Genomic DNA, 12,072 nt, shown 5'->3' on the forward strand with positions numbered 1-12,072 from the left:
TTTTTTGGGAGCAAACTGCACTCAACAGCTCCTGGCAGGGCAGAAGTGCCAGGTCCAGCTGCTGGACCACGTGTTGTTGGTTCCCATACACAGTTTGTTTGGAAGTAAATAGAAACTCTTTGTAAATACAGCTGGGGGAGTGTGGGCAGTGGGAAGAGCAGCCAGAGGGGCTGGCGTGGCTGCACCAGGCTGTGGGACTGGGGCTGACTGGTGAGGACTGGCTGCCCATCTCAGCTTGGAAGGGGCTGGGAGATGCAACCCCAGTGATGACAATCTGTTCCTTCTTGAAAAATCCTCAGGAAAATGGTGTCAGAGATGGAATCAGCCCCAGTGCTGACTTCAGAGGGTTCTTTCTTTGCTCAGAGCTGTGCTGCTCTCTCCCAGCTGCCAATATTTGCTCCTCTGCTCCTGCTCTGTTGAACGAGTTTGATAAATGTCCCTCTGCTTTCTGAGCCTGGCTGGGTTTGAACAAACCTCTGGGAATATCTTGTAAACTCCCTCCTAGTAAACAGTAAATAAAAGTGGTTGGTGTTTTGCCTGAAGGAAGAAATAAATATTGACTGGTTAGAAGAATAGTAGAAAGACTTTTTTTTTTTCCCCAAAAAACTTTGTAAAGAGGACAAGGCAGCGCATTTGGAGAAATCAGAGCTGCTTTTCTTGGATGTGCCAGCTCCCAGGAGATGGGTGCTCCCCTGGCTCCGTGCTGGGTGTGGCTGGGGCCCCTCCTCAGGGGACATCCCGGGGGATGTGCTGCCCCTGCTGCGGGATGCGGATCCCAGGGGAATGCCGGGGATGCTGCTGCTGCCGTGACACACTCGCCTTGTTACTCACGACAGCGCTTTGGGTTTTCCCTGTTTGTTTACTTCGAGAAAAAGGAAGGAACTTTGAGCTTGTCTTTTGCTCAATCGCTTCCTTTCACAGTGGGTAAAACCACGGAGCTGGATGCCAAGGCTGGAGCTGTTGGGACATCGGCAGAGGTGAGTGCTGCCTGCGTGTTTCACCGACTTTTTTTGCGTTCCCTATTCCCTGCGGCTCCCGCGCTTCCCCCGGAGGAATGTCAGCGCTGGGAGAGCATTGGCAGCAAACTAGAGCGCGATTAATCTGTTCCCAGCAAAAATCCGGCTCTGGAAATAAAGGGGGATGCCATGGGGTTTACTGGAAGGGCTGGAGCTGGGTGGGATTTCCCTGCGAGGAGCGGGACTGGCGGCCGGGGGCAGAGAGCTGCCTTCAGTCCCTTCCAGGGAAAATTCCTCTCGGGAATTCCCCCTCCTGCCCGGTCACCGCAGCCCTCACGGCGGCGTCGCGGTCCCCCCTGTGCGGGGAGGATTCCCCGTGCCCTGGAATTCCCGGCTGCGAGTCCCAGAGCCGGCTGCTGGCACAGCCCGGCACAGCCCAGCCAGCGCTTTTATAGGGGCAGGGCTGCCCTCCTCCTCCTCCTCCTCCTCCTCCTCCTCCTCCTCCTCCTCCTCCCGCCTTAGGGAGGATGGTCCCGCTCCTCTGAGCCCCAATGACCGCCCGGGAGCTCCTGCGATCCCAGCCCCTCTCCCTGTGGCTTTTCCCCCCTTTTCCCCTCCCTCTCCTTCTCGTTATTGCTCCACGCCCGTTGTCACAGGGATGATCCAGGGTTCTCCCCTCTGCCTGGAGAGCATAAATACCACCGGGAGCTCCGGGAGACTGCACTGCTCCGAGTCTGAGCCCAGACCTTGCACATCTCGCACCTCCCGAGGCTTATTCCATCCTTTCCCCCCTTCCTCCTCGTTTAAATATTTCAAACACGTTAATTTATCTCCCACAAGCAGGCTTGGAGGAGCTGCAGTTACCTGGAGACTTGGAAGTACTCAGCAAGGTAAGTGTAAAGTTCAGTCCTGGCTGCTGAAATTTTGGTTTTGAGGGTGGTGGGAGTGCAAGAAATTACTCTGAAGAAGGCACAGTTTTAGTAACTTCTCCAAAAAGTTGCCTGGATGGTATAAAACAGCACAGTGCTGTCTGAGCTTCCCTCATGTGTGCCCTGCAGAATTTAATGCAAGATTAACAAGCATTAATCTGGAATGAATGGGAGGAGTTTGCAAGTACAGGAGTGGATTTCTATGCAAATAGAAAATATCCTAGGGATGCTGCTGCAGTCCAGAGCTGATCCCTGTGGGCACATTTGTGAGCTCCAGGCTGCCTGTGTTTGTGCAGCTCTGCCCTCAGGTCCTGTAGGAAAGGAATTTCAGCATCACCACATGTGGTGTCTGTCACCAGTGGGTTCTCTATGTGGTTCTACATAGAAACTCACCCACTTGGCTTCTGTGGCAGAAATGGAAGATCCAGATGTTTTAAGCCATGGCCTTGAAGATGCTGAATCTGTGGTGTGCCCAGTGCAATGTGGCACTGTTGTCCTGTGCCTAGGAACTTGTCCTCCTCCCTGTCTTTGGAAGGCAGCACAATTCTGCACAGCTTGGGGTGTGTGCATCCCAGGGAAAGACATGACCTGGGGTTTCCTGCATCATCTTGTGGCCTTATCCCTGGATTTCTTTGCACAGGTTAAAGCTGATCCCAGGCTAACTCATCCTAGATTCCAGGCTAACTCAGGTTAGAAGCTGATCCCAGGCTCAGTGTAGAAGCTGATCCCAGGCTAACTCCCCTCTGCTTCACTGTTTTAAATGCTCTCCTGACATCCTGAGCTAACTTTTCATTTTCCATCCTTGTCAGCTGGTGCCATGTGTAACTCCACAGGCCCTGGGATGTTTTAGCTGCAAATGTCACCCATAACCCAGGAGCAGGAGCCCACCCGTGTGCTTCACCAGGGAGCAGTCAAAGCTCAATATCCCCAGGGAAAAAGGTGACATGGGGACATGCATGCAGGATCAGCCTGCATGTGGCTTTAGCAGTGTCTCTGCCAGGCTTCAGATGTGCCCAGCTCTCCTGCTTTCCGTGCAAAGCAGACACCATCCATTAGCTGGGGAAATAGCTTTCTAAAAATAACCTTTCCTTAAGTCCAGTGCTGCTCTTTAACTCCCTCAGACCCCAGAAGAAGGCCTCCCATTTCTCCCCACTTTGGACAGGCTTTCCAGCGCATTCAGGAGTCCTTTTCTGCTGACTCAGTCATTTCTGATGGCTCCCAGATGTTCACCTGGCACCAGTGTCAAGGGCCTGATGTGTTTAAAGGGAGGCTGTGCTCCTCTTGAACCCTTGAAATCAACAGCAGAGGCTTCCTCAGCTGACTGTCAGCTGATGATTTTCTGTGAATAATGTCAAACCCCAGCTCAAAGGCAATGTGATTTTGTGATTTCAGCCTCCCTGGGTGAGGCATTGCCCCAGCCCAGCAGGGCACTGGGACAGGCTGGGCTGCAGCACACATGTCCCAGTGTTCCTTTGCACCTGGGCACGAGGACACTGAGAGGCAGATGGATGGACATCTGAAATCTGTGACAGCTTTCTGAAATGTGAGCATCTTCCAGCTGCTTTCAATTAATCTGGCCAGGAAACTCTCTGCTTTCTGATCCCTTTATCCTTCCTTGGGATGCTCCTCACCTCAAGCTGAAGCAGAGGACGGGACTTGCACACCCCGAGTGAAATAGAAGATTAAGCCAAAATGACCTAATTTTAAAGAGGTGCTGGTATCCTTTTGCTGGCCAGTGGGAGCCAGGGAAGCACATCCCGAGGAATAAAGCACATCCCAAGGAATAAAGCACCATCTGTTGGGAGGTTTTGGCTGCCTCGCCGAGCCAGACGCGCTGGCCTCGCTGCGGAGCCCTGAGCGGGGCAGCTCCTCTGGCTCTCAGATGCTACAGCTGATTTTTTTTCAATCTGCCCTCTCTGAAAGTTCAGTGTTTGCCTTAGATGGGTGGCAGATTTGGGCTCCTGTTCAGCCAAGGGCAGGCGGCCAAACGAGGGGTGCAACGGCCGCCTCTGAGCGCCGGCTGTTCCTGCAGGGAGAGCGGCCGGGGCTAAATGGCCACATTGTCAATGGCCCTGGCAATGCAGCTATTTTTAACCTCTCAGGGAAGTGCCTCAAAGTAGGAATTGTTCCCTGAATTTGGGTCAGACAGTCTACAAAAGCAACTTGCTCCTTCTCCCCTACCCTGGTGCAGCCGGGTTAGAAAGTCGGGCTCCTGCCTGGGGGGAGGCGAACGCCGCAGGCGGGGCTGAGCAGGATGAGGTTAAAGGAGTGTCTGTCTGTCCTTCTGCCACCGACTGTCCTGCCCTCCAGGTGTGCCTGCAGCTGGGGACAAGGCGAGTGTGTTCGGTTTGCTCTGCAGAGCAGGAAATGATGAGGATTTGTTACCTAAACTGAGCAATGACATCCTGCATTGTTGTAGGCAGGCAAAGGCTGAGAGCGCTGCCTGGAGAGAGGCTGGGGGCAGCTGGTTTTCATCTGCCTCAACGTTCAGTCCAAGAGAGAAGCCTCAAGCAGGGACTCTGTGTCTTTTGTGCAGTCAGCCAACAAGTTTTCGGGGGTTCTCGGTGTTCTCAGAGTTTTTTTGGGGGTTCCTGGCTGTGCAAAGCACCTCCTGCTTGCTGCTGTTCTCAAATGCTGCTCTAGTGGGTTGGGGGAGCAGGGGGTTGGGGTTTTGTGCTCAAGTGCAGCTTTTAGCAGGGAGTTAGATGGCTCTCCCCTGCTCTGGTTGGCTTCCAGCTCCTCTGGTCTCAGAGTGTCCAAATCCTGTGTCACTGGATGAAACTTCTCAAATAATTCCTGCTAATCTGGGGGTTGTTTCCTGCCACTGCAGAGGAATGCTTTCAGCGTGGCTTTCAACAGTGCTGTCAAAACTAGATCCTCACCTCGTGCTGGAGACAGGGATGGGTGAGCTTTCTCCCAAACATTAACCCTAAGGAGGGAGATGCTGTGCTTGCTCTGTCTGTAGAGATGCTTCTTGCCCCTGGATGGATTGATCCTGCTCCAGGGGCTCAGTGAGTGCTGCACAGCCTCCTGTGAATGATCCAAATAAACCCAGCCAAGATGCTCAAGGATGACTGAGTGGATAAACTGGAGCATGGGAGGGGTAGAATGGGAATGACTGGTGGAGCAGGAGCACTATAGAGCAAGGGACAGGGATCAAAGGAAGCTGCTCAAAGACCAGATGTCACTCCTGCACCGAGATTGACACCGGAACGCGAGAGGCAGGATTGTAGAAAAGACAAAGAAAACTTTATTTAAAGGAACTGCGCGGTTTTTATAGAGTGATACGATAGGTTCTGTTCAAAACCAAAACATCTTCCTCACACACTGTCCTTGAGAAGAACAGAAAGACCAAGCAGAAAAACACCACTTGCAAATTGTTCATACTCAACAAGTTATCACATCTTTCCAACTCTCTAAAATTCCTCGCAAGCCGCTGTGAGAGACGCCGTTTCTCCCTCTCCGTCCCACGGCATCCACAACCAAAGCCCACTCTGTCGGTGCTGACGGCATCCGAGTGCCTGGGAACACCTAATCTGGCCGGGGGAGGGCGGCTGCTCCCGCTGCTCCATAACTCACATCCCGGGAAGCGTCAGCCGGAGCCCCGGCTGCGTCAGCGCCAGCAGGGACCGCGCTGCTCCGTCCCGCCGTGACATTTCCCAAACACAGCCGCTCTCCTCCAGCCCAGCAGCTGCTCTGCTGCAGCCTCAGAGCAGCTCCTGCTGCTGCCTGACCTCCTCACCCGCCTGGCTGGCGATTTTTCGTTCCCTTTTATTCATAAAGTAGCGAATCTCGGCTTTGCCAGCTGCTCTTTGGGGGGATGGCTCCAGGGGTCGCCCTGCCTGGGAGGGGATGGAGCTGGGGTTACTCAGAGCTGATGGGTATTACAGGGTGGCAGCTCCATCGGGGGTGCAGAAAGCATCCTCCTGCATGCCTGGGAAGGGTTCACCCCCAAATCAGCATCAGAGGAATTCCCAGGTGTAATAAACTCTGAGTCCCCACCTCTTTCGGTGCTGTTCGGGTCTTCCCACCTTTGGGGTGAGCAATAATTTTAATAATTTTAACTCTTTCCCAGTCTCAAATCTGGGCTGTGTGACCTGGTTGTTGGGGGGCAAACGCACTGAGATCTCCTGTGGCACTGCTCTGACTGCCTCTTTCTCCCCAAATTCCAGACCTGCACTGAGCCCCGTGAGTCCCTGCAGGAAAACCCAGCATTGCCTTCATCTCTGCTCCTGCTGGCAGCATGAGTCCTGCCCTGCCCTGGATCCTTCCTCTCGGATGTGTGCTGCTGCTGCTGCTGACAAAGACAGCTGAGTGCTTCATCTTGCCCAACTCGAGTCACCTGGAGAGCATCCTCAGTAAATACCAGGATGGGGAAGCTCACTCCAGGTCCAAGAGAGCCATTTTATTCTCAGACAGACAGGAGATACTGATGCTCCACAATAAACTGAGAGGTCAGGTGTATCCAGTGGCCTCTAACATGGAATACATGGTGAGTCTAGAGCCTGATGCATCACTTTATTACTGTTTTTATTTTTTCCCCCTAACTGTATTTAAATTTTCCTTGTGGTGCGAGAGGTGTAGCAAATTTCCTCTGAAGTAAGTTTTTCTCAAGAGGTTTCCTGAAGCCTTTCATTCCAGAGTGAAGGATGCTTTAGATCTGTGGCCTGTTTTGGTTGGAAGGGGCTGCTGCTGTTGGGTCATCCAGTCCATCCTCTGCATAGTTCCAGAAGTGGTTCCATTATTCATAAAGGAGCATCTGGCCCAGCCCTGGATGCATCTCCGGTGCTGGCAATTCCCCAGCCTGCCTCAGCAGGTTCTTCCATTACATTCAGGTCATAAAAGCAGCGATTTTCCCCCAGTGTTTAACCCCTGCTCTCCCTGTGAAAGCTTTCAGCCTCTTGTGGGGACACCACAGTCTGCTCAGGCAATCTTCTGGTGGTTTTTGGGTTGCCAGCCCAATGATGGAGGTTCACCTGCCCTCAGTCACACAGTGATAACCTGAGCTTAGCAATGTGAGCCAAACCTCCACAATGCTCCTGGGAATCTGCACAGGACCACGGGGAAATGGGGCCTGAGGAATGTGGCTCCATCTGCAAAGCACTGGGAGTAGCTGGAAAGGTTTTTGGAGTTCCTGGGTGGATGGGTCACTGCTGTTTTTGTAGTTCAGGAAACCAAAATAAAAATTTGGTCAATGTATTCTCCTATTTTAGAGGGAGAACCTAAAAGTTGGAGGAGTATGAAATACGCCTTTGCCATCAACAATTCACATGAATATTGTTTTTTCACCTGGTGCCAGAGACCCTACTTTGAGCTATTTTTGCCATGCCATCAAAATATTACAGGGCCACAAAATGATGTAGGCAAATAATTACTTTTTGTGTACCTTTTCCCAATGTGCAAATATAGTTCTGATCAAAACTGGTCTGACTTCAGCCATGTGCCCCTGCTGACAGATCAGAGGACGGATGACTTGTTAAGACCGTGTTTAAAAGGGTAAAAGAAGAGTAAACTTAAATGTAATATAAAATTGCCTGCCAGCTGTGCTGAAGTGAGGGTTGCAGATGGAAAATCCTGCCTTTTGTGACTGCAGGGAGAAAGGGAAGAGAAGGGAGGGCAGGGGATGGTGAGGAGGGACAGCTGTCCCTGGGTTCTGGGTTCTGCCAGAAATCCCGTGCCTTTCTAAGAACTGGGGATTGCATCCCTTCCTCAGCATTATCCTGCAGGGAAGCACTGCCAGGAGAGGCCACTTGATGCATTTCCAGAGGGTAAACACAAAGCAGGAGCAAGCCCAAGGTGTTTTGGTTGGCCCTGGGGCTGGCAGAGCCGCCGCTCGTCCCTGGCCCAGCTGCTGTTTGCACTTCTGTGTTTGCCTTTGCTCTGGGAGCTTTTCTAGTGGTTTTCATGGGTGATGGAGGGCCAGTGAAAGGGCCTTGTGTGCTCTGAAGAAAGGAGCTGAGTATGAGATGGTGCTGCTTGGAAGGGCTATAATCAGCCTTTCATGTGCTCCTGTTTACCCAGTAGGACTTGGAAATGCCATGTATATGCTGAACGGGAATTTCTCTTTAATCCTTTGTCCTGCAGAGGACATTTCTCATTTGGACTCATTGAAGAGGATGGTCTGTCTGTAGAACCATAGATAAACTTTCCTCTTTCCCTTTGGTGCTGGAGTGGAGCATCACTGGAGATGTGCTGGGATAACTTGTGGATGAGTGGGTAGAGCTTGTTCTTGCCCATCAACCTCCAGCCACACCCTTGTGAAAATCCTTTCTCCCAGCTCCATATCTGATGTATTTAAGTGGTCTAAAAGGGAAATGAGACCTAATATATTCCAGAAAAGGGACATATTTAACTGCTTCTGGATGAACTTCTGTTTTTGGATACTGTTAATGAGAAAGCAAGAGCACAGTGAGTCCTATAACTTACCTGGAGATCAAAAGAATTTTTATATACATATGGGATAGAGGCAAAGGGGGCTGAAAAATGAAGGAAGAAACGGTTTAGCTGCTGGGTCTGTGTAATTAATTGAGAGCTGGCACAGGTATTCAGTGCTAATGGAAAATGAGTGAGCAGGGCACAAGTTCCTGACAAAACTGAGCCAGTTCAAAATTACCTTAACCCCTCTACCAGCTCAGTGACTGACACTTCCAGAGTGCATTTGGACAGTTGAACAGAGGTGGGTGGGTGCCAAGGCCAAAACAAACTCCTTGTTAACAGTCCCAGAGTGAAAAGGACATAACGGACTCAGAGGAAAAAGGACAAAATAGATCCTAAGGCATGGTGACCTTTTAAGATGGCTTAGTCAGATGCTTTCAGCAGTGATGAAAGGCAGAAATCTTTCCTCTTGCGGCCGCCCCAGAGACAGCTGGATAAAGCAAAATTGTTCTCAGTGCAGATTGCTGGAAGGAAAATAGTTTGTTTTCATGTATAAGGTATGCATCCTTCCTCTCAACTGCAGGGTGGTGGCTTTCCCTGTCAGGATGGGGTAGTGTTTCTGTTCTGTGGGGGTTAGCAAAAAGCATCTCCAGACCTCTGCCAGGACATGTCAGGCCTGGAGTTTGATGCCACTTTTAGAAGGAAGCTGCCAGCATTGCAGAGAGTCTGGGCTGGGGAGGAAAATGAGTGAGTAACCTGATCACTGCAATTCAGGTGTCTGGCTTTGGGTTTGCAGGCTCCTCAGGCTGAGGGAGCAGACTCCTTGTGGGATGCATTATTAAACCTGGACCTACAAGTTGTGGTGTGGTGTGTGTGTGTGTGCCATGCATATATTTTACATATACACTGTCCATTCCACTTTGAAAGGCCATCAGAAATTTGCAGGAGTAAAAAAGAAGAGAGTTGATGTGCTAACCCACTTGGAATCACACACACCCAAAACATTTTCAACCTCTGCTTCTGAAGGAAGCTGAGCACAGGCTCGTTGCCCCTCTGGCTTCAGTCATCTTCCTAGATACTGCTTTGAATATTGGCATAAAGAATTCTTGCAAGTATAGCTGGGAAAGTTTGAAAGTTTCTCTTTTTTTTTTCCCCCTCTATGTTTATTGCTCTGAAATAATTCCAGCCCCCTGACCGCATTCGCGTCTGAGAAGCAAGAGGCAAATAACTGCTCTAATTTAGATGGGATGGCTTTGTAATCTGATGCCTGCAGAAACGAGCTTCTCTCCTCATGCAGAAAAAGCCGTGCAGAGATGGAGCTCCCTCCCAATTACCTGCTAAGTGTCTTTTTGTCCGAGTTCATTTATTTTATCCGCAGGCATCAGAGGGAGATACAGCGTGAACGCTTGCATTAATTCCCATTTAATAGCCCATTGCTCGGGACGTCTCTGCATTAAATTAAGAAATTTGGAACATCTCCGCCTCCGGGGCTGCAGGGAATAGATCTGGGTAGGAAGTCTGAGGAGCCGGGAGTGCAGAACATCTTGGGAGAGTTTCTGTGGCTTTTGTGCTGGATGGGAGGGCAGCTGTGGCCGGTGGCTGCTGAGCCCACAAAGTGGGAAACCACAAAAAGCTGCGTCTGCTGCAAGAGGCTGCCGGAGCAGAGGGCTGGGGATGTGTGGTGGGTCTGATCCCATCACTCCCAAGGCGCTGGGAGGGCTGAGAAGGAAAATGGTTTTGTTCCCTGTGTCAGAGCTGTGTCCACACAGGGTTTTGCAGGCTGAATTTTCCTGGTCACTGCGGAGTCCAAAGCCAAGCTGGTGAGGCTGGGACAGCTCTGGGATGCTGCTGGAATCTGGGTTGCTGAGAGTGCTCCACGATAAGCTCTTGTGTGAGCTCAATGAGATGAGGTCGTGTTTGCCTCACTGAGACACTGGAGACACACCGAGCTCCAGGAGACGCTGCATTTTCCTGTTGCCTTACCCAGGGATGCACAGTCCTTCCCCATCCCAGCTGCAGCTGCCTGAGACTGTGTGCAGATATGCTCAGAGTGAACACTGGGAGCTTTGTAAATGTGTAGGAGAGCCTGGATGCCCTGCATCCCTTCAGGTCCTTTGAAATGTTTGAGATGAGAAGTTGCTTTTCCTCTGGAGGGGACAGGACTTGGAAAGAGCAGCTGGTTGTGATGGTAAATGTCCAAAGAGGACAGTCTCGTGCTGGCATGTGGATGGGCTGGATGCACATTACAAGACCTCTCCTCTCTTTGCTTTTATTGGTAGGAATGTGTGGTAATATTTTAATCCCAATGAATTATCCTCTAAGGGCTGCTCTGAATAGAGCAGCTGTCAGTAATTACACAATGAATTCAGGGCACTGGCTGCTGGACCCAGAGAGCCTGGCCTTTAGAACAAATGCTCTCCTGGGCAGCAGAGCCAGCAGAGCTGCTTTCCTGTTTGCCTTTGTGTCATGCTGGAGCTCTCCTTTGGCTCACAACTGTGTGATATTCGATGAGCAGTGATCTCACCCCAGCATCCTGCCCTCAGAAATGGCATTTGTCACTTCCAACGTGATGCCTGTTTCAGTGAGAGTGGAAAAAAGCTTAAAAACCCTGGGACGTTGCCACCTCTGATGTATTTGACTGGATCCACTGGTGGACTCTCATTTATTCTGGAAGGAGAAGGGGAGCTGGGACTGAGAGCCTCAGACCCACAGTGCTTGATGAAGAGGTTGGATCAAAGATCTCCAGCTGTGTGGTGGTGGAGGTAGTGGAGCTCTCACTTGATGGGAAAGCCTGGAGACATCCCAACAGTGAGGACAATGGATGAAAAATCATCCTGAAATACATCAAAGCACTGAGTGCATGACAGAACTCCTGCAGGACTCAGAAATGTGTGTCATGTTGGAGATCATGGGATCCCAGAAATGATCCCAGAAATGTGTGTCATGTTGGAGATCATGGGATCTCAGTAATATCTGTCATGTTGGAGAGCATGGGCTCTCCAAGCTGGAATTTTAATTTTTAATTTTTTAAAAACATATTAGGAAACCAAGTGCCAAGAATATCTTGTGGTTTAGGGTGCATGGTCTGGATGTGTTCCTGAGGTCCTCCCACGTGGGTCTGTGTGTTTTCTGATGAACTGAGTGAAGCATTTCCTCAGATGCATGGCATCAGCTGGGGAAAATCGTAGACCCTTCAGTGCCCTAGACTTTCATGGCAGGGGAACATGCTGAGAAATTGATTTTAGCACAGAAACATCACCAGGACAGGCCAGAAATAGGGGGGTGGTCTGTACCTTAACCTTTCTCCACTAACTGCTGTTGGTTTAATCTCCTGATCTAGTGAGTTTGAGATGCAAAACTGACCTGTTCTTTTCTCTCCCCAACCCTGCAGACCTGGGATGAGGAGCTGGAAAGGTCGGCACATGCCTGGGCTCAGCAGTGCATCTGGGACCACGGGCCCAGCGACCTCATCAGGTCAATTGGGCAGAACCTGGCAGTTCACTGGGGCAGGTAAGGCTTGGGGTGCTCCAGGATCATTGCAAAGGGTGATTCATGGGGTGTCCTTTAGAGAGAGACAGCTGGAAATGTTTGCTGTGGTGCGTGGTGGAGCGTTGGGGAGATGGGAGAAAAGCTGGGGGTCATTAATTGTGATTAATTGCAATTAATTGTGATCAGTGGGATGGGTATTGTGGTAACTCCTGCAGCCACCTTCCACTGAGAGTTCCCAGCACTGATTTGGGCTCCTCCATCCATCTGGAGCTGGCGGTAGCACCTCTGTAACACACCCAAGTCACTCCTTCTCCTTGAGGAGA

The 12,072-nt window shown here is 50.9% G+C and overlaps 1 protein-coding gene across 1 annotated transcript in view; it reads left to right on the top strand.

Moving 5' to 3' along the window:
* The first annotated feature begins 1,668 nt into the window (after positions 1-1,668).
* CRISPLD2 (cysteine rich secretory protein LCCL domain containing 2) overlaps positions 1,669-12,072 on the top strand; it is a 30,257-nt gene continuing 19,853 nt past the window's right edge. Inside the window, exons 1-3 of the mRNA XM_066557297.1 lie at positions 1,669-1,846; positions 6,058-6,377; positions 11,652-11,770. Of these exons, the coding sequence (XP_066413394.1) occupies positions 6,129-6,377; positions 11,652-11,770 (368 nt within the window). The 5' untranslated portion in view covers positions 1,669-1,846; positions 6,058-6,128. The remainder of the gene's footprint in view (positions 1,847-6,057; positions 6,378-11,651; positions 11,771-12,072) is intronic.

Source organism: Molothrus aeneus, chromosome 11, assembly GCF_037042795.1.
Source record: "Molothrus aeneus isolate 106 chromosome 11, BPBGC_Maene_1.0, whole genome shotgun sequence".
In the NCBI taxonomy this organism is placed as follows: Eukaryota; Metazoa; Chordata; class Aves; order Passeriformes; family Icteridae; genus Molothrus; species Molothrus aeneus.